At 42.4% G+C, this 25,307-nt stretch overlaps 1 protein-coding gene across 2 annotated transcripts in view; it reads left to right on the top strand.

Annotated features, from left to right (window-relative positions):
- Positions 1-25,307, top strand: part of adgra1b (adhesion G protein-coupled receptor A1b) — a 287,261-nt gene that overhangs the window by 196,635 nt on the left and 65,319 nt on the right. For both annotated transcript variants that reach the window (XM_014200102.3, XM_014200092.3), the window contains exons 13-14: positions 21,458-21,665; positions 22,177-22,385. In XM_014200102.3, the coding sequence (XP_014055577.2) occupies positions 21,458-21,665; positions 22,177-22,385 (417 nt within the window). The remainder of the gene's footprint in view (positions 1-21,457; positions 21,666-22,176; positions 22,386-25,307) is intronic.

Here is a 25,307-nt window from a genome sequence, read left to right as displayed (position 1 = left end):
ACCAGGGTCCATGGTAATGCTGGATCGATTAAAGAGTGCATTTGCACCACAGGAACATAGCAATAAATCCATCCCGACTGCTCCCTGTAGTAAGAGGCCTAGACCTATGAATGTGGCCAAGACACTACGGGGTGCCTAACAGAATGCCAAACAGTTGCTCTGGATCTAGGGTGACCTAAAAGTGGAAGAAATGGGATGTGACTAAGTAGCGTTGAACCTTATTCAGTGTTTGAGGAGCTATAAGAGCCTACATCGTTTGAAGAATCTCGCTAATTTCATTTAGCACAAGTATTGTTGGATCTTTATCTCAATTGACTTTTCTTTCCCACGGGTTGGAAATGTGAATCTTCCCTATCTCATCCTCCCCGTGCTGCTGTCACATACAGAATCTGCATGTAGTTCAAGGAAGATCATCATCCACTGACACACTCTCTGGGAACTCATAATGAATGCCCCCCTGGGCTGCTAGTTGTTTTGTCATTGTTGCCCGTGAGTTCATCATCATACAGAGTGATAAAGATGACCAAGCCATCGCAGTTTTATTTGGTGGAGCCAAAGGATTAGTGGGAAGAATGAATATATGATAACAGGAATATAAAGCAGTCTCTTCTCTAGATCTGTTCAATTCAACCTGGCAAAACCCTAGTCGTTTAGGAGCATGAGGTAAATACAAATTAAACAAGCCTGTAACAATGTGCACTGAGATTCGGGAAGCAAGTTCAGGGAGTGAGTGTTTTAATAAAATAAACAGAACATATTACAAAACAAGAACCACTAACAGCGCCCAGACATGAAATAGAAACAGGAACAATGACGCCTGGGGAAGGAAGCAAAGGGAGTGACATATAAAGGGCAGGTAATCAAGGAGGTGATGGAGTCCAGGTGAGTGTCATAATGCGCTGATGTGCATAACGATGGTGACAGGTGTGTGCCATAACGAGCAGCCTGGTGACCTAGAGGCCGGAGAGGGAGCACACATGACAAAGCCACACCATTTGACACAACAGTAGTGTTAAATTATGTTTATGGTAGCTTTGTTTTCAGTTTAATCTGAATCAGTTATAGGGAGAGATACTACAGTTTTGTCTGCATGCCCATTGTTTAATGTTGATTATTAATTGGCTGCCTAACTCAAATCATTAACTTCATCTGCTTAGCAAAATCTATATTCTATTAAAAACTAAAAACGACATTTTAAGTGAAAAGTAGGCATTGGTCTGAAGCCGAAAAAGGAAGGAAATTCACATAAGTACCACAATGTCTATTCCACCCATGCTCTACCAAGGTTTTCTTTTGACTTACTATAGTAGCTATGTTGGTATTGTACTTCCAGCTATGTGTAGGCTGGTTTCTTAAGATTAAAACCTCCTCAAACAGCCTTTATTTATTGTATTTATTTATTTTATTTAACCTTTGTTTAACTAGGCAAGTCAGTTAAGAACAAATTCTTATTTACATTCTACCAAAAGGAAAAATGCCTCCTTCGGGGACAGGGGCCTGGGATTTAAAAAATATATTTAAAAAATAAACCTAACCTAAGTCTAATTCATTATCTTAGAGGTGCTTCCACATTAATGTGATTTGTACTGCATACAAGTTAAACTATTTGATTCTTCACATACCACATTAAAACATAATCCCATTACGCTACCTTTTCAAGCTTTTTTTTATTAAATGAAAAGCAAGATTTGCTTTTATACTTACAAGACCATCGAGCATGATTGACTGTTTTTTCTTTTAGTAATGTGGTGCATGCCTGTATTTCCTTAAACCTTTATTTTAACGATACATGTCAGTAGGTGGGGCGGCAGGGTAGTCTAGTGGTTAGAGCGTTGCAAGGTTGCAAGTTCAAATCCCCAAGCTGACAAGGTACAAATCTGTTGTTCTGCCCCTGAACAGGCAGTTAAACCACTGTTCCTAGGCCGTCATTGAAAATAAGAATTTGTTCTTAACTGACTTGCCTAGTTAAATAAAATAAAAAAAGGTGCTCTTATAACAACAGGTTATGTGTTGGACACAGTAGCTCAGATAGGTAGAGTCTGTCTGCATTCCTGATTTCTGTAACTGTTAGCTTACCTGTGTAATATTGACATAAGCTCAGAACCACTTGTGTTTCAAACATGGTCCTGTTTTATCAATGGCTATGCTGATCAGTGCATTACCTCTGTCAAAATAATATATAGCTTAAAGTTATGTTTGTCTCTCTGTAAATCCATTATCCCTCTGAGAAGTATGAATTAGGCTGTTTGAGAAGGTTTGAATCCTAAGCAACCAGCCTACACATAGCTGGAAGTACAATAGCTACTGTTGTAGGACAAAGCTGTGTGCTGGAAAACCTTGGTAGAGCATGGGTGGAATAGGAAAGGTGGTGCTCATGTGAATTTCCTTTCTTTTTCGGCTTCAGACCAACATCTACTTCTGTTTTTAATTGCCATAGTTTTTACACTGGAAGGTGATTATGCAACATTATAAACTGGGTGGTTCGAGCCCAGAATACTGATTGGCTGAAAGTATACCACAAAAAATATTTTTACTGCTCTAATTACGTTGGTAACCAGTTTATAATAGCAATAAGGCACCTCAGGGTTTGTGGTATATGGCCAATATACCATGGCTAAGGGCTCTATCTAGGCACTCAACGTTACGTCGTGCTTAAAAACAGCCCTCAGCCATGGAATATTGGCCATATACCATAACTCCTCGGGCCATACTCCTCGGGCCGCATAATACAATATTATAATACAGCATAACACATCAATAGTTAAGTAATAGTAAACAATAATGAGAAATGGCAACAGAAATAATGTAGTTTGTATTTATTTAATATTAACAGCTGATTTTCCAGAGGGAAGCAAAAAACCAGCAACCCATTTAAGCCACTATGGAGTAAACTGTAACATTTTTCCCTGATCTTTCTTAACAAGACAATCGAGCAAGCTCCTAGAAAATACACAAATAATTAACATGTAGCCTACCCATTAAAACGGATCAAACATCATTTCTGACTGGATGACATCTAACATTGCCGTGCTGTGGCCAATGTTTTTGTTACTCGCAATGCTCATTATCAGTCGCTCACCACTGGTCTGTTTGCATACTAGTTGGCTGTCTAGGTCTAACTGGTGAGACTGACACATAGCCTACTACTAACATATATCTACTGTCTGTGTTTAACTTACCTGTAAAGGCTCATCTAGGTCGTTGAATCTAATTCTTCAATAAGATGATTCTGGCCTACTAGGCCCATATATAGGCCTAGCTGGCTAGCTGCTAGCTAGTAGCCTACGCCAAATCAATTCAGACCTGCTAACTATTTAAACTGAGCTATATCAGAAAAATCTGGCAAATCTGGAATACAATGTAAAACATATTTTGATAAATATATTTCACATTTTTTTGTATGGTGATGATTCATTGTTTTATGAGTCATTATTGGAGATTAGTTTATCTCAGAGATTAAAGGGAGAGAGTGAATGTCTGGCACGAGATCCTCTCAGAGCGGAGATAACACTTTACGCTCAAGTACATAAAAATACAACAGGTAGAACAGATTGGACTTGGTGCTTCAATGGGAATGTTTGCTTGAAAAATGAGAACATATTATGGTTTATTGTCCTTGCAAAAGTCTAAATTGTACATTGTACAGCTAGCTATCTTTCCTCACTTGTTGGTTAGCATTAGCTCTCATCTGGCTGCTATTCTATTTGTGGTATAACGTTACCAGCTAGTTAGCTAACGTTACAGCTTCTGGCTAGCTAGCTAGCTACCTAACGTTAGCTAATAAAAACAAAACCACATTCAGCTCACTAATAACCAACTAATTTTTCATGTTGGACAATTATCTGTATGCATCTATAGTAGCCTAGGTTTGTCCTCAACCATTTCTATCATGCATGGCTCCTACCTGGCTGGCTCAAGCGGCGAGTGTTGAGTTGCTGAGCGACTGAGTTGCTGCCCCGGTTTTATAGAACTCTGAAAGGTAGCACATTGTTTTTCTTAATGGATGGAACTGTGCACGTGAGAGCAATAAATTGTATAAAAACTGTTGCACCTACAAACTTAGTCAATTCTAAAATGTTTAAATCCATGATCACTTTATGGACACTAGTCTCGGTTTAATCCGACGTCTAGAATTTGAGCTAACAACTGTGTTAAAAATTCGGTATGTGGTTCTCGGTAACGGCCAGACGGCTCATGGTGGGGAGTGTGTTGCGTACATCCAATCAAGTTGATTTGCAAATGTTCATCGACATTGGTGTCATATAGACTTAAATATGATGGTAGGGAGATTTTTATTTAACATCAAGCTTTAATCAAAGCCTATATGTGACCAACCGTCTCGATTCGGTCTTATGTAGCAACATTTTAAATGCTTAAGTGTTTTTTACATGGGATAAAAGTAGAGACCCAGAGCTAGAAAATGGTATATCATACACTGCAGTTGAAGAACAGTGGGAAAGTAATTCTGCTTTGAAAGTTGATAAATTGTATCCCCACTTTTGAGAAAATGGCCCTTGAATATTTTGGTACACCTAATGGAGAGCTATTCTTTGTCGATACCCATTCAGCATCGTTCACACCCTCTTAAGCATTAGCCCCACCCATCCCTTTAAAGATTCACATGAGGCCATTTGCTAAACCAAGTGATTAGTTTAGTAAACAACCAATGATTTCACGACTAAAAGTGGTTAATGTAGTAGCCTACAATAAGGAAATACTCCAGTTAAAAGTACACTTTATATAGTCCTTGTCCTATATCTTAATCTGACTTTGGTGCAGGTCATGTTGTTCTTCACATTACCGTCTCTGGCAAACACACACTATATCAAATATAATAATACGTAGATTTTTCACATGCACAGGATACAGACACCGACGTCTTGCGTCTGGACAAGCTAAACACCTTCTTCACCCGCTTTGAGGATAACACAGTGCCACCGACGTGGCCCGCTACCAAGGACTGTGGGCTCTCCTTCCCCGTGGCCGACGTGAGTAAGACATTTAAGCGTGTTAACCCTCGCTTGTTAACATGTTAACCCGTCTGTTGGCCCATACGGCATCCCTAGCCGCGTCCTCAGAGCATGAACAGACCAGCTGGCTGGAGTGTTTACAGACATATTCAATCTGACAGGCTGACCACATGCAAAATACATTTTGAAATCTATGTTATTCAATTATTGCACCCACACTGCTCGCGCGCGCCAACGAGCATCTGCATTGCCAAGGGATAAAATAGAAATCAGTTTTATTTCTGACGCAGATCGCGCTGCAAGTCCTGCCTCTCCCATCTCCTCATTGGTTTATAGAAGCAGGTACCCACGTGCCAACTCCTCATTGGTAATACCCACGTGGGTGACTGAAAGACGAACGAGGTCAGTGGCGGTAATGCACCTCAGTTTTGGAAAGTTGCCAATCGCAATATAAAGTCAAGAGAAGAAAAAGCATGGAAGGAAGAGAGATGACTAGAAACGATTCGGTTGACTGTTTTATGTGTGGATTAATTGGTGGAGTAGAGGACCTTGTGCATTTCAGGTAAAATAACAACTCAATGTTTATATCCCAGGACAAATTAGCTAGCAAGTGCAAGCTAACTAGCTAAATTGCCATAAATGCTTAACGCTTTTCGACCTGTCCCCAAATTAATATAATTGGTTCAGAGTTTGGTTTGATATTTTAACCTGCGTGTCGGGGGGACAAATACATTTATGGAGGATGGCGCACGTGCGCAGCCGGTTTGGGTTCCGTGTCACACTATCCCAGTCCGCTGTCCCCACATGCTTCAAGATGTCCACCATTGTTCCTGTACCCAAGAAAGCAAAGGTAACTGAACTAAATGATTATCGCCCCGTAGCACTCACTTCTGTCATCATGAAGTGCTTTGAGAGACTAGTCAAGGATCATATCACCTCTACCTTACCTGACACCCTAGACCGACTTCAATTTGCTTACCGCCCAAATAGATCCACAGAAGATGCAATCGCCATTGCACTGCACACTCCCCTATCCCATCTGGACAAGAGGAATAGCTATGTAAGAATGCTGTTCATTGACTATAGCTCTGCATTCAACACCATAGTACCTTCCAAGCTCATCATTAAGCTCGAGGCCCTGGGTCTGAACCCCGCCCTGTGCAACTGGATCCTGGACTTCCTGACGGGTCGCCCCCAGGTGTTGAAGGTATGAAACAACACCTGCACGTCGCTGATCCTCAACACTGGGGGCCCACAAAGATGTGTGCTCAGCCCCCTCCTGTACTCCCTGTTCACCCATGACTGCGTAACCACGCACGCTTCCAATTCAATCATCAAGTTTGCAGACGACACAACAGTCATAGGCCTGATTACCAAAAATGACGAGACAGCCTACAGGGACGAGGTGAGGGACCTGGGAGTGTGGTGCCAGGAAAATAACCTCTCACCCAATGTCAACAAAACAAAGGAGCTGATTGTGGACTTCAGGAAACAGCAGAGGGAGCACCCCCCTATCCACATCGACGGGACCTTAGTGGAGAAGGTGGAAAGCTTCAAGTTCCTCAGTGTACACATCACTGACAAACTGAAATGGTCCAACAACACAGACAGTGTGGTGAAGAAGGCCCAACTGCGCCTCTTCAACCTCAGGAGGCTGAAGGAATTTAGCTTGGCACCTAAAACCCTCACAAATTCTTACAGATGCACAATTGAGAGCATCCTGTCGGGCTGTATCAACGCCTGGTACGGCAACTGCACTGCCCGCAACCGCAGGGCTCTCCAAAGGGTGGTGTGGTCTGCCTAAAGCATCACCAGGGGCAAACTACCTGGCCTCCAGGACACTTACAGCACCCGATGACACAGGAACGCCAAAAAGATCATGACGGACAACAACCACCTGAGCAGAAGGCGAGGTCAGTACAGGTGCATTAAAGCTGGGACCGAGAGACTGAAAAACAGCTTCTATCTCAAGGCCATCAGACTGTTAAATAGCCATCACTAGCACATTAGAGGCTGCTGCCCTATAAACATAGACTTGAAATGACTGGCCACTTTAATAATGGAACACTAGTCACTTTGATAATGTTTACATATTTGCATTACTCATCTCATATGTATATACTGTATTCTATCCTTTTCTACTGTATCTTAGTCTATGCCGCTCTGAAATTGCTCGTTCAAATATTTAAATATTATTAATTCCATCCCATTGCTTCAGATTTGTGTGTGTTGTGTGTATTGTTGTGAAATTGTAAGATTTTACTATACTGTTGGAGCTAGAAACACAAGCATTTCGCTACACCCCACATTAACATCTGCTAAACACGTGTATGTGACACATTTGATTTGATTTTGAAGGTGTAAACAGTACAGTGACATGGTTACTTGCATAGTAGCAATATAAAAAACAGACAGTGTCCAGTTAAAAATATTTTAGAAATATTTTATAATTATTAGATGACACTTACCTGACATGCTTGTCTAAATTGATGGGTTATGTGAAGAAATCCTATAACTACTCCCAGCCACATCTAGCTAAGTGGATGGGTCCCAATTATCTTGACATGTACACATGTTCCTCTTCACAACAGACTGGACCATTTAACTCTGTTTTGTTTTGTTTGGCCAGTGTTGTGTCAAGTCACTCCGGTTCACACTGACCGTGGCATGTGCAGAAAGTAGAAAATCACTTTTTTCAACTGATCTGTCGATAGCGCCTGCTAAATTAAGGGCATCAATGTTGTTGATAAAAGTAGCAAAACTTTTGTAGTTCTCGATGGCTAACATTCTATATTTCAAAAACGGTGTGGTAGAAAGTAGTATCAACACATACTGAGCAGATCACGTTATAAACAGAAGCATGCTACATGGCAGACCAATCCAAACTCATCTCCCGGCATGTTCAGTCCATCCATGATCTCAGCCAATCATGGCTAGTGGGAAGGTTCCTGTTTTTTTCCATGGCTTAACTTCTCTAGGGTAGGGAGCAGTATTTTGATGTCTGGATGAAAGGCGTGCCCAAATTAAACTGCCTGCTACTCAGGCTCAGAAGTTAGAGTGTTTTCTATCCAAATCTACTAATTATATGCATATTCTAGTTACTGGGCAGGAGTAGTAACCAGATTAAATCGGGTACGTTTTTTATCCGGCCGTGCAAATACTGCCCCCTAGCCCCAACAGGTTAACAAACTTGGCTTTAACAATTTTGTTTGTATTTACAGATGGAATACAAGTTTGTTATTAAAAAAATGCATTTTGATTGAACAATATAATGTTTACGTTCAAATGCCTCTCCTGTGAAGTAGTGACCTGCGACACACGCCTACTTTCCTCAGACAAGTCACATATATTTCACCTGTATAGGCTGGTGGAACAGGGCTGGTGTGTGTGTGTGTGTGTTTTTGTCTGCTGTGTGTGCGTTCGTGCTGTGTGTGTCTGTGTGTGTGTGTGGTGTGTGTGTGTGTGTGTGTGTGTGTGCGGGTTTGTGTGCGTACTTGCATGGCTCTCTATGCTCATGCGTGCCTGTGTGTGTGCTCATTTCTCCTCTCTGATGACTAGCTGACTGCTGCAAGCAAGGGTTCAGCTGGAATCAGTCAGCTTGTCGCATCATCAAACACCGTGATGAAATCGCAGAACCCCCATTATGCCGTTTAGATGTGCGATGGGAGATGATTCATATTGGAGGCTTTGTTCCGGGTCCTCATTATTATTTGTCTTTGCTATGCAGACAGCCGTATCCCTCTACCTTTCTGACATCTCATTTATTTACATATGTTTTGGGTGTGTAGGTGCAAAGTGAGGGATTCATGACTTCGGCTGTGTCTTAAATGGTACCCTATTCCCTTTGGGCCAAATGTAGTGCAATAATGGGGTGCCATTTGGGATGCAGACATGGTCTCCTGCTTAAAGCTAGAATCCTTAGTTGCTACATCCATGTTTTGACTTAGAAATAAATTATATACAGTCCATTCAGAAAGTATTCCGACCCCTTGACTTTTTCCACATTTTGTTATGTTACAGCCTTATTCTAAAATTGATTTAATAAATGTTTTTCCTCATCAATCTACACACAATACCCCATAATGACAAAGCGAAAACAGGTTTATAGACATTCTTGCAAATGTATTAAAAATTAAAAACAAAAATACCTTATTTACATAAGTATTCAGACCCTTTGCTATGAGACTTGAAATTGAGCTCAGGTGCATCCAGTTTCCATTGATCATTCTCTAGATGTTTCTAAAACTTAACTGGAGTCCACCTGTGATAAATTCAATTGATTGGACATGATTTGGAAAGGCACAGACCTGTCTATATAAGATCTCACAGTTGACAGGGCATGTAAGAGCAAAAACCAAGCCATGAGGTCAAATAAATTGTCCGTAGAGCTCTGAGATAGGATTGTGTCGAGGCACAGATCTGGGGAAGGCTACCAAAAAATGTCTGCAGCATTGAATGTCCCCAAGAACACAGTGGCCTCCATCATTCTTAAATGGAAGAAGTTTGTAACCACCAAGACTCTTCCTAGAGCTTGCCGCCCGGCCAAACTGAGCAATCAAGGGAGAAGGGAGATGTGACCAAGAACCCGATGGTCACTCTGGCAGAGCTCCAGAGTTCCTCTGTGGAGATGGGAGAACCTTCCAGAAGGACAACCATCTCTGCAGCACTCCACCAATACCAATCAGGCCTTAATGGTAGAGTGGCCAGACGGAAGCCACTCCTCAGTAAAAGGCATATGACAGCCCGCTTGGATTTTGCCAAAAGGCACCAATAGACAATAGAAACAAGATCCTCTGGACTGATGAAACCAGGATTGAACTCTTTGGACTGAATGCCAAGCGTCACGTCTGGAGGAAACCTGGCACCATCCCTATAGTTAGCATGGTGGTGGCAGCATCATGCTTAGGGGATGTTTTTCAGCGGCACGGACTGGGAGACCAGTCAGGATCGAGGCGAAGATGATTGGAGCAAAGTACAGAGAGATCCTTGATGAAAACCTGCTCCAGAGCACTCAGGACCTCAGACTGGGGTGAAGGTTCACCTTCCAACAAGTCAATGATCCAAAGCACACACCAAGACAAAGCAGAAGTGACTTCGGGACAAGTCGCTGAATGTCCTTGAGTGGCCCAGCCAGAGCCCGGACTTGAACCCAATCGATCTCTAGTGAGAACTGAAAATAGATAGAGTTTGAGAAGATATGCAGAGAAGAATGGGAGAAACTCCCTAAATACAGGTGTGCCAAGCTTGTACCGTCATACCCAAGAAGACACGAGGCTGTAATTGCTGCCAAAGGTTCTTCGACAAAGTACTGAGTAAAGGGTCTGAATACTTATGTAAATGTGATATTTAAGTTTAATATTTTTATAATTTTCCCAAAATTTCTAAAACCTTTTTTTTGCTTATTGTGTGTAGATGAATGAGGTGATTGTTTTTTAAAATACATTTTAGAATAAGGCTGTAACATAATAACATTTGGAATATGTCAAGGGGTCTGAATACTTTCCAAATGCACAGTATATACCCATTCATTCTTGAAGAATATAACTTGTAAATGCCTCATGAGTTTAGTTCAGCTGTCGTACCCTATCAGGACCCAAAATATAAGCTTGTTATACTCCAGTGTTTGTTAACAAAGTAAATGTAAACAAACACTAAACATGGTTCAAACTATCATTTTGATATCATGGATGGTCAGTCCTTTCCTACATAGCTCCCGCTTTGAGTTTAACAGTGGTTACATTTCTCAAGCCCCCCACCAGTCATCAACATAAACATTCATGTTTCTACACTTTGATGTGATGGTAGTTTATGAGACCAGTTGCTCCCTTAACTCCCACTCCAGTGCTCAGCACCCTGCAAGGAAATTAAGTCACAGAGCTTCATAACCAGGTTACCATGGATACACTAAAAGCACTGTAGCTATACCTCCTCCTTGCTGCTGCATCATAAATTGGAAAAGGGCCAACATCTCTTAAAGGTTATTACTACAAAAGAAGACGGCCAATACATCATGAAAAAAATTGATTAAATGGATCAGTAGAGTAGGTGTGTGTCTGTGTGTATGTGTCTGTCTTTTTCCATGTGTGTGCCTGTGCATTGGTGCGTGTGCATGTCCTCTTCTAACCTCTTGAGATTAATTTCATACTTTAATAGAAGTGGAATCACAATCTATGATGTATGTACTGTGCTGATAATTACAACGCAGTCAATTTCAGGCGTTGTGAATTCAGTGTATGCAATTGTATGATAAATGTAAACGCTACACTCACTGAAATTATAGCCCTTTCAGTAACTCAAATGACTTCAATTTTAATCAATGGACCAACCACAATTGAGGGGATTGTCATAAAGACCACACACACAAAGTGAAATAGTAGCTGAAAGGGTAATTGAATGAGTTGATCTGTAGAGTACACCCCAGGTCACACACTCATTCCACCTCCAAGCCAAATCTCAAATTACAATCTGCACGGCCACAAAGCAGTCACTATTTTTTTCCCCCTCTCATCAAATGAATATCAAGTTGAATCACATTGTTCGAGTACAATACGCCGTCTGGTAGTGATGGGGAGGAACATCAATACAGTGGTGTATCGCAATATTTTGGGGGATGATATTATATCGATTCTCTGACAACGAGTATAAAAAAAGGGTAGTTAACGTTAGCTAGTGCTTGTCGGCTGTACCTTCGCCATAACTCCGGTATTTGTTCTTCCATAACTTGTTTTCCACAATCTTTTTACATGTTTTCAGCACTTTTATTAATATGACTTATCAAAACCTGTTTTCTCATGGCTCTCTCATGTCCCTCTGCAGCAGACATATGGTGAGAAATATGTTTGGAACATCAAATCGCAATATACTGTATATTTGCAATACATATAGAATCGTGATGCATATAGATTCACAATACATATCGTATCGGGACCTAAGTATCATTATAATATCGTATCGTGAGGTCCCTGGCAATTCCCAGCCCTACTGTCTGGGAAGATTCATATTCAGTATTAACTCTGACAGATGCTGCTAAAGTTGGTAGTAGTGACACATTTGGAATTTCCCCTGTTCTATTATTTCTGGCAACAGAGACCCTCTTTATGTCTGAAACAATGCCATTTCTTATTTCGCTGGCAGAAAAATTAGGACCCATAACTGAATCAGGGACCAGTAGCATATCTGCTTTATTGTACTATCTTGTTTTCTTTTTGCCCCACAGCCTCCAGACTAAATTGCTGAAGGTTAAAACCAATCGTAGAGTAATGTAATACAGAGATTGTACTGAAAGGACTGAATGGAAAAAAGGGGGTCCATTTTATTATTTGTTTTTCTCTGGATTGGGCCAAATAGAGACACATCCCTATGTCAGCCTAATCCAAGGCTTTATTTCACCTTTCAAGACAAGTCTAGTGGCAGCACTCCCACTTTACCACATCAGTCACCGGCTTCATTAATAAGTGCATCGATGTCACCACAGTGACCGTACATACATATCCCAACCAGAAGCCATGGATTATGGGCAACATCCGTACTGAGCTAAAGGCTAGAGATGCCGTTTTCAAAGAGTGGGACACTAACACAGACGCTTATAAGAAATCCTGCTACGCCTTCCAACGATCCATCAAATAGGCAACTTATCAATACGGGACTAAGATCGAATCCTACTACACTGGCATTGACCCTCGTCAAACTATCACAGATTACAAAGGGAGACCCAGCCGCGAGCTGCCCAGTGACTCGAGACTACCAAATCAAGCTAAATGCCTTCTATGCTCACTTCGAGGCAAGCAACACTGAACCATTTGTGTGAGCACCAGCTGTTCCGGACGACTGTGTGATCACACTCTCCATAGCCGATGTGAGTAAGACCTTAAAACAGGTTAACAATTACAAGGCCACAGGATAAGATGGATTACCAGGACACATACTCAGAGCATGCGCTGACCAGATGGCAAGTGCCTTCACTGACATTTTCAACCTCTCGCTGACCCAGTCTGTAATACCTACATGTTTCAAGCAGACCACCATAATCCATGTGCCCAAGAACGCCAAGGTAACCTGTCTAAATGACTATCGCCCCGTAGCACTCACATCTGTAGCCATGAAATGTAGCCATGTTCACATCAACACCATCATCCCAGACACCCTGGACCCACTGCAATTTGCATACCGCCCCAAATGATCCACAGATGACTCAATATCTATTGCACTCCATACTGCCCTTTCCCACATGGACAAAAGGAACACCGAAGTGAGAATGCTGTTCATTGACTACAGCTCAGTGTTAAACACCATAGTGTCCACTAAGCTAAGGATCTGGGACTGAACACCTCCCTCTGCAACTGGATCCTGGATTTCCTGACAGGATGCCCCCAGGTGGCGAGGTTAGGCAAAAACACCTCTGCCATGCTGACCTTCTACACAGGAGCCCCTCATGGATGTATGCTTAGTCCCCTCCTGTACTTCCTGTTGACCCACTACTGAGTGGCCGCGCACAACTCCATCACCATCATTAAGTTTGCAGACGACACAACGGTGGTAGGCCTGATCACCGACGACAATGAGACAACCTATAGGGAGGTGGTCAGAGACGTGGCAGTGTGGTGCCAGGACAACAACCTCTCCCTCAACGTCAGCAAGACAAAAAAGCTGATTGTAGACTACAGGAAACGAAGGGCCGAGCACGCCCCCATTCACATTGACGGGCTGTAGTGGAGTGGGTCGAGAACTTCAAGTTCCTCTGTGTCCACATCACTATGGATCTATCATGGTTCAAACACACCAACACAGTCGTGAAGTGGCATAACAGTGCCTCTTCCCCCTCAAGAGGCTGAAAAGATTTGGCATGTGCCCTCCGATCCTCAAAAAGTTCCACAGCTGCGCCATTGAGAGCATCTTGACTGGCTCCATCACCGCTGGTAGGACAACTGCTCAATTAGTATTTGGTAGCATTGCCTTTAAATTGTTTAACTTGGGTCAAACATTTTGTGTAGCCTTCCACAAGCTTCCCACAATAAGTTGGGTGAATTTTGGCCCATTCCTCCTGACAGAGCTGGTGTAACTGAGTCAGGTTTGTAGGCCTCCTTCATCGCACATGCCTTTTCAGTTCTGCCCACAAAGTTTCTGTAGGATTGAGGTCAAGGCTTTGTGATGGCCACTCCAATACCTTGACTTTGTTGTCCTTAAGCCATTTTGCCACAACTTTGGAAGTATGCTTGGGGTCATTGTCCATTTGGAAGACCCATTTGCGACCAAGCTTTAACTTCCTGACTGATGTCTTGAGATGTTGCTTCAATATATCTACATAATTTTCCTACCTCATGATGCCATCTATTTGGTGAAGTGCACCAGTCCCTCCTGCAGCAAAGCACCCCCACAACATGATGCTGCCACCCCTGTGCTTCACGGTTGGGATGGTGTTCTTCGGCTTGCAAGCCTCCCCCTTTTTCCTCCAAACATAACGATGTTCATAATGGCCAAACAGTTCTATTTTTGTTTCATCAGATCAGAGGACATTTCTCCAAAAAGTACGATCTTTGCCCCCATGTGCAGTTGCAAACCGTAGTCTCGCTTTTATATGGCGGTTTTGGAGCAGTGGCTTCTTCCTTGCTGAGCTGCCTTTCAGGTTATGTCGATATAGGACTCGTTTTACTGTGGATATAGATACTTTTGTACCTGTTTCCTTCAGCATCTTCACAAGGTCCTTTGCTGTTGTTTTGGGATTGATTTGCACTTTTCGCACAAAAGTACGTTCATCTCTAGGAGACAGAACGCGTCTCCTTCCTGAGCGGTATGACGGCTGACATTGCTCCCAAGGACGAACCGGACTTGTGGAGGTCTACAATTTTTTTTCTGAGATCTTGGCTGATTTCTTTTGATTTTCCCATGATGTCAATCAAAGAGGCACTGAGTTTGAAGGTAGGCATTGAAATACATTCACAGGTACACCTCCAATTGACTCAAATGATGTCAATTAGCCTATCAGAAGCTTCTAAAGCCATGACATTTTCTGGAATTTTCCAAGCTGTTTAAAAGCACAGTCAACTTAGTGTATGTAAACCTCTGACCCACTGGAATTGTGATACAGTGAATTAGAAGTGAAATAATCTGTCTGTAAACAATTGTTGGAAAAATTACTTGTGTCATGCACAAAGTAGATGTCCTAACCAAGAAATTTGTGGAGTTGTTGAAAAATGAGTTTTAATGACTCCAACCTAAGTGTATGTAAACTTCCGACTTCAATTGTACATAGATTATTTCAGAAAAAAATTGATTGCAAATCATTCAGTTTAATAAGGTAGTTTGCCACTCAAGTCATTCAGCTCTATTATCAGTGAATGCATCATGTACTGAGTGGTTTAGTGAATGAAATGAATAACTGAATGAACAACTGAGTCTGTTATTTCTCTCTTAGATGACAGCTTTTGTCATGCTCTCAGGCACACAGTCCGCCTTTCACTCCCTTTGTTGTGCAATTAGTACGGAGTGTTTTAATGCATCACAACATTTACAGTACTGATATAGGCTCTTCTCCCTTGTGCCATTAGAGAAGCATCTGTCTCTGTTCTGCTAAGATCCATCTCAGTACTACACTACAGTCTATAAGAGAAATGCTCTCAGGGCAAACAGCCCCGTCACCCCAGCTGTTTTATTTACAATGAAGAATTATCTCAATCCACGCACAGAATATTCAATATACCTACAGTACAGAAGGCTTCATTTCTAACAGTTTGTCTTTGAATTAATTATTTAAAAAAAATAATGTTTATTGACTAGGAATGATTATCTCAATCCAGGCACAGTGTATTCCGATTTACTTAGACTGTTATTCATTTAAAACAGTTTGCCTTTGGATTAATCAAACAATATGTTATTTACCTCATATTTAAATGTGTGCTAAGGTCGTTTTATAGTGTATTTCTCTCAAATGTGAGAGAAACATTTTGGAAGACAGTTCAGAATTGCGTAAGACCATGTAAGAAGAGGAATCTGTCTCCAAGACGAAGCAGGCACAGTGTTCTGTCTCCACAGAGCCAGTTGTATTTCCTGCCTCGCTCCAATCTGCTCTCAATCCAAACCTTGTCTGGGCGAAGCAGCTGGTTGGCATGGAAACCATGTAGCCTGTTTTAATTTTTCTCACTAGGTGAGTAATGCTAACACAACACTGAACACAACTAAAGAGTGGTGGGCCATTTAAGCTTCAAACATGGCAATCGTCTTGAAATAATTATTACATTTTGATGTGGAGTCATCATTTTAAATTTAGGCTGCAGCCTAAAAATTGCTAGAAAACACTTCTAAGAAGGAATTCCCATGTTCTCATTATGCTGCATGTAAGAAAATGTAATTATTATACTTATCAGTAAACATTGTGCATGACATTAGTCTTTCAGAAACAAACATATAAACAAGCGAACAAAGTCAATGATGCATTTTCTCTGACTCACATTTGGTTCAGACTAAAATGAGGATGAGTCACTGCTAGGTTAGAGTATCTGTTTCCTGGTCACTCATTCTTTGATAGCCAATGAGGTGAGGACATCTCCTCCAAAGCTTGTCACTGAGGAAGATGAATACCAACTGCCTATGCAATATAAATCTCTGCTCCCGTAGTCAGCAGTCTCATGGTGGCGGTAGGAACCCGGGCTTATGCACAGAGACACCTGATTATGTCAAGTTGCTGAACTGCACTGTGATTTGACACTCTTAAGATATTTTTTTTTGGCACTTTAGCTTGACATTAATTTGAGTTATATGATTACATGGCAGTAGAGTTCATACAGACAGCTGACTCTCTCCTATTGTTTGTTGGGCCTCTCGGTGTAAACGTCTTCCGGCTATCAGAAATGGCACATAATCCCTTGTGGACCTGAGGGCTGGGCCAGTGTAAAGCATGGGCACACTCTGAGCTTCTGATTCACTGTGTGAATAACGCTTGATGGGAAATAACAACAGAGTGCTATATATATTATTATTTTTGAAGCATATGTGGCACCTACTCAAACATCCAAACTCAAAGGAGACAGTCCTAGGTCAACAGGAGAGTCAAGTCAAATGTTGTGAACTGAGAGCAAAGGACAGAGCTTTCAATCCTGGAGAAACTGCTATGCTAGGAACTACCTCAACGGACCAAAGTGGGTTCCTGCTACAGTCATTGCTCAGACTGGTCCTGTGTCCTACACTGTCCAGACTGCAGAGGACGTCATCTGGAAAAGCCACACAGATCAGTTACTGTTGAGAAAAGCAACACTGACAGAACCACAAGTCGTGAGTGGTCCAGAACTGTTACTGGGTGACACTCTGACCCAGCAGTTGTCACCTAGGGGTTTAAAGTCACCTTCTCAGGACTGTTGTTCATAGTGGGGACAATTAAAGTAGGTGGGGAGGAGATGTGGTGTATTGGGGTTGTGCCACAGAGCATCATGGGAGTTGGATGTTGTCATATTGTAGATAAATGGTTGATCTAATTCCTGTCTCCCGGGAAACCCACAAGACAAAACACTAATGCCCATGCTTATGTCCACGACAGCAAACAAAATGAAAGTGCCACATATGCTGCATTTGAGCCCCTGTGCTGTGTACATATAGGACATTCGTACGTGTGCATAAAGGAACAGGACCATATGGTAATGGTACATACAACACAGCAAAACTTTTTACCTATTGGACACTCTTTGAAACTCTTATCTGCATACAAACCCCTAACAATCTTATATAACCACCTGTCACCGACTGAGTTAAGTTATAATACAAAGCCATGCATGTATGTGGTAATTGGAAGGATTGGAAGGCATTATAACTTGTCCTGTCCAATTTAATGTCTCGTATTACCTTCATAAATATACCTGACAGTGAAATGCTTACTTACAAGCCCTTAACCAACAATGCTTTAAGAAGTTTTTATGAAAAAAATGTACAAAAATAAAAAAGTTAAAAATTGAAAATAAAAAGTAACAAATAATCAAACAGCAGCAGTAAAATAACAATAGCAAGGCAGGGGGTACCGGTACAGAGTCAATGTGCAAGGGAACGGTTAGTCGATGTAATTGAGGTAATATGCACATGTAGGTAGAGTTTAAGTGACTATGCATAGATAATAAACAGAGAGTAGCAGCAGTGTAAAAGAGGGGTCTGGGTAGCCCTTTGATTAGGTGTTCAGGAGTCTTATGGCTTGGGGGTAGAAGCTGTTAATAAGCCTTTGGACCTAGACTTGGGGCTCCGATACCACTCCGGTACCGTTCCTACGGTAGCAGAGAGAACAGTCTATGACTAGGGTGGCTGGAGTCTTTGACAATTTTTAGGGCCTTCCTCTGACACCGCCTGGTATAGAGGTCCTGGATGGCAGGAAGCTTGGCCCCAGTGATGTACTGGGCCGTACGCACTACCCTCTGTAGTGCCTTGCAGTCGGAGGCCGAGCAGTTGCTATATCAGGCAGTGACGCAACCAGTCAGGATGCTCTCGATGGTGCAGCTGTAGAACCTTTTGAGGATCTCAGGACCCATGCCAAATATTTTCAGTCTCCTGAGGGGGAATAGGCTTTGTCGTGCCCTCTTCACGACTGTCTTATTGTGTTAGGACCATGATACTTTGTTGGTGTTGTGGACACCAAGGAACATGAAGCTCTCAACCTGCTCCACTGCAGCCCCGTCGATAAGAAAGGGGGCGTGCTCGGTCCTCCTTTTCCTGTAGTCCACAATCATCTCCTTTGTCTTGATCACGTTGAAGGAGAGTTCTTGTCCTGGCACCACACGGCCAGGTCTCTGACCTCCTCCCTATAGGCTGTTTCATCATTGTTGGTGATCAGGCCTACCACTGTTGTGTCATTGGTAAGCTTGATGATGGTGTTGGCCATGCAGTCATGAGTGAACAGGGAGTACAGGAGAGGACTGAGCACGCACCCCTGAGGGGCCCCCGAGTATCAGCGTGGCAGATGTTTTGTTACCTACCTGGGGGCGGCCCGTCAGGAAGTCCAGGATCCAGTTGCAGAGGGAGGTGTTTAGTCCCAGGGTCCTCAGCTTAGTGATGAGCTTTGAGGGCACTGTGTTGTTGAACGCTGAGCTGTAGTCAATGAATAGCATTCTCACATAGGTGTTCCTATTGTCTAGGTGGGAAAGGGCAGTGTTGAGTGCAATGAAGATTACATCATCTGTGGATCTGTTGGGACGGTATGCAAATTGGAGTGGGTCTAGGGTTTCTGGGATAATGGTGTTGATGTGAGCCATGACCAGCCTTTCAAAGCACTACACCTTTCAAGTGCTAGTCAATGCAGAAACTATGATGGGTAGCCAGGGCCGGTGGTGAGTAAACCGGCGACATCGAATGCTGGAGAGGAGGAGCAGGAGTAGACTTGACAGTCCATTAATTATAATCCACATAATAATTCACATTTCCTGTTGCTGCAGGATTATTTTCTTGTGGTAGCAAACTGTCTCAAATTAAAATCCTACATCTGTAAGACTAAAGCATGCAATGTTTCAGAAAGGGGAAGGGCCCAGGCAAGATCACACGGATCACACGGTGGGCCCAGGCAAAATCAACTTTGAAGTGTGAAGTCCCCAGCGAGTTCCTCATGCGAATGTAGCCTTACTACCTTCTTAGGCCATTCCGGACGGACTTAGAGCGTTTGTTAAAGCAAGGCGTTGTGCATGCCACAGACCGCACACCCTCTAGGCTATAAATCCCTTCAAAAAGGCTGATAAAGAGGATGAAAAGCTGCAGAGAGAGGATGGGCTTGTGCGATAAGATGTTCATGCAGTGTTGTGGCATTTGAAAGGATCTGTGTTGTGAGGTGAGGTCACCTGGTATTCCTCACTGTTTGAGATCTGGGCCCATCACAAAACGTATTGGTGTATGACTGCTGATCTAGGATCAGGTTAGTATTTTAGATCATAATGGAGTAGATTATATATGAACAGGGAGGTCCTGATCCGAGATCAGCACTCCTACTCTGAGACACTTTGTGAATAGGAGCCCAAATCCTTGAGCCACTCCTTCAAGGATTCCACTGTATCCTTCACCTGTCCCTGATGACGTCACCGATCAAATCCACTTTGACACGGTCAGGGATGCCTGTATCCCAGTGCTTTTGAGAAATATACTGCTTGCTTAAGCTTTTCTGGAGGAAAACCATGTAACATAAATTTCAAGGCAGAGATTCATCTCTCTCTGCAGGATGAAAATCAATAGCCTTTCAAGTGCGAGTCAATGCAGAAACAAATAGCTAACAAACCCGGGTCATAAATTAGCATGGGCTCCTTACACACGTTGGTTGTAAAGAGAAGAGATGGTGCTTAAGTATTCTGTTGGCTCATGTCACTTTACAGGATTGGCCTGCTCCAGGGTAATGTAATGGTCAGAGAGCTGAAGAACTTTGAATCTTGTTAGGCCACGTTGCCTGAGGAGAGCCATTCATTGCCAGAGAATTGGATGATAGACCTATGTAGATAATATCCATTACTTAAAGTATCTGTGAATCTGGGATGCAAATAGAAATAACAATGGGAATTGGATGGGAATAGGATGGGAATCTCTCCATGTTTCAGCATCACGGACAGTTTGTCCTTCCCTTGCCTCACCAACTCTTCCTCTTTCCCTGGGGACTAGCTGATGCCGGGCTCCTTTGACGTCACATACATCCATAACAGACCTCATGCACCTATGGACGTTTCAATGCTTTGAATTCTGTTGTAGAATCATGGTTTCACCCAACAGTGTTTTGTGTTGGTTATTCTCCCTGAATGCTCTCAATGACGAATGAGTAGGGTGTCCAAATAAATGGATGGATAAAAACACATCACTAGGTATATCTTGTCGTACTGGAGTGGAAACCCATTTCCATTGCAAAAATATGAAATTATGTTGTCATAATAATGTATAATTTTTTATTAAACATTTATCAGGAACATATTAATCAGAGCACATTCACTTATGTGTAGGCTACGTTCTCCCATGCCCCTAAGCTGATGACTAGCACTTTGGGACCTTTTTATTTGATTAGACATGAACTCAGATATGAGGAGTGCTTGCTCTGGGTCTGGTCCACCTAAGTGCACTCAATCCATTCTGGAACCACACCCACGTACAATGTAATGCCACTATACTTTTTTAGAAACTGTCTATCCTTCCCAGAGCTCACAAAATGTCATTTTCAGGGGGTTCCATGGCGTTTATAGGCTGTGGGGGGAAGATAAAGTGAGGCCGGTTGTCTCTTTAAATCAACGCTGCAGTGTTGATGTGCCCTCGAGCTGAGATGTTAAGAACCATTTCCACCTCTGCGGCAGGAAACCTTACCAAATAGGCGCACGAGAGCTCTTCAGACGACGTAGCCTACCGAGTGAAACCCATTCCCATGGTTACTTGTGCTCGCTACCAATATTGGAGAGAGAGGCAATGTGTCAATCTTACAAGCTACTGGAGTGATAATTTTCAGCCTCTCTCTAGCGAATGGCATTATTCAATTTGTATTTTGTCCTTTTTTATTCCATCCGCAGAACTCCGTGGCAGTCGCCGCAATCCATTTACCGCTGGCTGGTACGCCTAACCCCTCTGCGTTGCAATCTGTTGATAACTCGACTTGCAAGCTGCAGTTTATTGTCTTTCGAAATGGGAAACTCTTTCCTTGCACAGGGAATTCGTCAAACCTTGCAGATGATGGAAAACGTAGGAGCGTTTCGACACCAGTTGCTTTCACCAAATTAGGTAAGAGGAAATGCATGCATTTGATCATCATGGCTCTGATGTCAACGTTGTCTAAAAGTATGATCGGCTGTCGACAAACACAGGGACACGCACATGCATGCAAAAATGAAAAAGTGCGCAGCCTGTAGAGATTTGATCCATATTACATATGTTTGTTAAAAACACAACTATGTCTAAATATTTGTTATCCTAAACACATAGCCTAATTCACAACACATTTGACAAATCTTTATATGCGTGCTATTTCTTTTCATGTTATAATATATTGTCGTTACCATCCTCCTGATGATATCTGTGGCAGATGTTTAATAGCTTTTAAATCTTAAACACAAACATGTCAATGAAAGATAGATATACATTATGAAAATAGGCAGAATTAATAATTATGTATGGTTGTCGGACAGTAAAGTGTGTGTGGGTGTGTGTGTGTGTGACAGTGTGTTCGTTTCTTGGATGTTGCACTTAGACTTTCCACTTGGTTTCCCTAATTTAATGTGTTGCTTTCTTGCAGATGGGTGCAGCATCGGGAGCGCCGTGCACTCGGTTACCATTGCTCTCAGGCACTTCGCGCTGGGTGTAGACCCAACTGCAGCCTATTGGGATTTTGACCTGCTCGATGGGCACGGTGGCTGGCGGGCAGAGGGGTGCCACATAACAGGCTCCACGGGCAACACGACCACCATTCATTGCACTCATCACAATAACTTTGCGGTGCTAATGGTGAGTACAGAAGTGACCTTATTCCAATCCTCTCACAGGACACCCTTTCCCTGGCTATCTCGCGGCTTGTTGCTTATAATGAATCCAATACATCATTTTGCACAAAGGAGTAGTCACGTGCCTTGCCAACCACTTCGTGATATAAGGGACCTTTCAAAATCTTGCTTTATTGTTGTAGCCTATTCCCACAGAGGAAAATGTAATGGGGAGATGCGCAATGGAACCATGGCTGAGGATTGTATTACTCGTTTTTTCTACATTTTGGAAATACGAAGTTGGTTTTCTTGTCTGCCACCTCTGCTAAAGGCAGTACGGCAGCTCAAATCGAAACGATGCTCAATAGAACGAGCGCCTTGTCAGTATTCGCCTGCAAGTCAAGCGCAAGTGGTGTAGTAATTGGTTGCAACCTTCTTCCACCGAAATGTTCGATTGTAAAGCAAGCTATCATTAAATCTATCTCGCTCAAGTTGGTCGTGGTGTCGTCGCGGTGTGTATTTACGAATACCTTCTCCAGTCGACGTCCCCTATTCAAATTGATTTCATGAGGATAATACCGAGAGCGCAATGGCATCGCATCGCTCAGTCATTCCGTAGTGCCTCTTTGCCTAGTCCGCGTTTGGAAGGACAGAAATCCTCCGGATGTTTACCGAAGAGTGGGATTCGCTAGATTGGGAGGTTAGTCCTTTCAGTGCATGAAAGTGGTGTTCTGTGGAATGTTGGTGTCTTCCCGAGTTGCTTTTATCGGAATATTTTAATTTCGTTCTTATTCCAGTGGGTAGAAATATGCCGGTTACAAAGCAGACGGGAGAAAAAGCGGCATAATGAGAGCAAGGGATGGTGTGCATGGAATATCAAGCTGTTGTCAGATTGAGCGCAGATGTCATATTGTCATTGCGTGGGCTGTGGCAATGTAAGCTATGTATTTAATATACCACCTGGGCTAGGGGAGACTCTTTTCACTTCGCTTGATTACAAAGCTGTATTGGGATGGTGGTAGTCAGCGCACAAGGAAGGTGAGATCGCAAGGCAATTTAGTGAATAGACCTGACAACAGATTCATGATTTGAACTTCTGGGCACGTCAATTGGAAGTGCTAGTTGTGGTGGGCGGGTAGCTGTTGCCGTCTGGTCTCTCCAATGAAAGCAGATTATATTGTTCCTGTGTTTGCGTGGAGACCGCGCGCGCTTTACTAATGCAGGCACCACACCCGCAGTAGTATCTGCAGTGCCCGAGAAAAGGACCCTTATTTACGGACTCGTGACATCACTATTTTTTTCTGCACTCTCTGTTGCGGTATGATTTCTCCCTCCTGTCTGACTTTGTATTACTGAACTTGTTGCGTGATCTCCTCATGGTAAGCTGGAACTGTTCTTGTCATGTGTTGTCTACCACCACATGTTATCTTGTAATGTGTTATAAACTGATGTTAGTGACTCCAGCATGGTCATTGAAGCAAGTTTGGATCACCCCCAAAAACTTGAACACAGCTGCCTTGATGTACAGAATGACAACAACTGTGTTAATACTATATCTAGTGATCTCAACAAGTTGTAAACTCTACCCAAACTTTTTAGTGTGGTCATTGCATATACAAGTCATGCTGGATAGATGTAATGTTACAATTAGAAAAAAACAAGCATTTATTTCAGAAATGGTCATAGTCTATGTAGCTGTGGTATGATCATCTCAGATATCCTACATGGGCAGTTCTGCAGCACAGTGTAATCAGATGATACAGTATTCACCTCTGAGCTGAACCACTGCCTGGACCGCAATAAAGTAGTGCCAACATGGCACTGTCTGCCCTCAAATGAGCCACAGTCAAATCTCTGCCAGGTACAAGACAAGAAACCATTAGAGGATAAATCTACAACTTTGAACAGAATGACACAGGGGCAAACAATCAAAGAGAGTTTTGAGAGATGGCAAAGCGAGAACCATCATCTCGTCTGAAAGGCACACTAGCAATCTCCAGCTCGAATAATGTAGGCAGTTCTCATTCAGCACTTTGGGGCTTGTGTGGAGATGATTAGTCCACTAAAAGTGTGACGGTCCAATACAATTTTCCCTGGGGATTGGTATCCAGTTATGGTTTGTTATATTGAAAGCAATTTAATGAGATTCTTTTGACTTGGCTTAGGAGAATTTAATGCTAGAGAGTCCCTCTCGTAGACCTGTGACCAGAATGCTAAATGAAAGGAAGAAGGACAATTTCATTGAAGGAGCTTTTGTTTCTGTTTGGATTAGCCCCTAGATACAAATATAAATATAGATATGAATAACATTAGATTATTACGTGTATAACAACTTTTGGTTCATGGAGTAGACAGCAGGTAGATTACTAATAGCACCTATTTCCTTATAGTATGTGAATACCAAATTATATTATAAGATAGTAATTGGTATTGGGTTCATTAAAGAAGAGATGGTGTGCACCCTTGCTGTGTTGACTGTTGAGTCATATGTTGACAAATCGGAGAGATAGGAGACTCAAAGCGTGATACCTTTCAGGTTTCAGAACCATGGACAGTTCCTTCTGGAGCTTCCTGCTGAATCTCATCTTATTGAAGACACCGATTTGTTTGTATTTGAGTAAATCTGAGAAATAGGAGACACATAGCATGCTGAGCTCCCAGGTTCAGCACCACTGGTAGTTCCACCACCCCCAGCCTAGCCTCCTTATGAGCACCAAATTCTATTTAAAATATGTTTGTTTTTGTACCTAAATGAAATTGAAGATAGGCTACATGTTGTAGCATGCTGGACCCCATGTTTCAGCACCAGGGACAGTTCCAGTTATCCCCTTGCCTTGCTAAATCTACTTCTCTACATAACAATATATTGTGCGATATGTTTGTTTGTGTTAATAACTGAAAGATATGCTGTAGCTTGACTCTCCAGGTTTCAGAACCATGGACAGAT

The sequence above is a fragment of the Salmo salar genome, chromosome 01, assembly GCF_965601325.2.
Source record: "Salmo salar chromosome 01, fSalSal1, whole genome shotgun sequence".
Lineage (NCBI taxonomy): Eukaryota > Metazoa > Chordata > Actinopteri > Salmoniformes > Salmonidae > Salmo > Salmo salar.
This window is presented reverse-complemented; position numbering and strand designations above follow the sequence as displayed.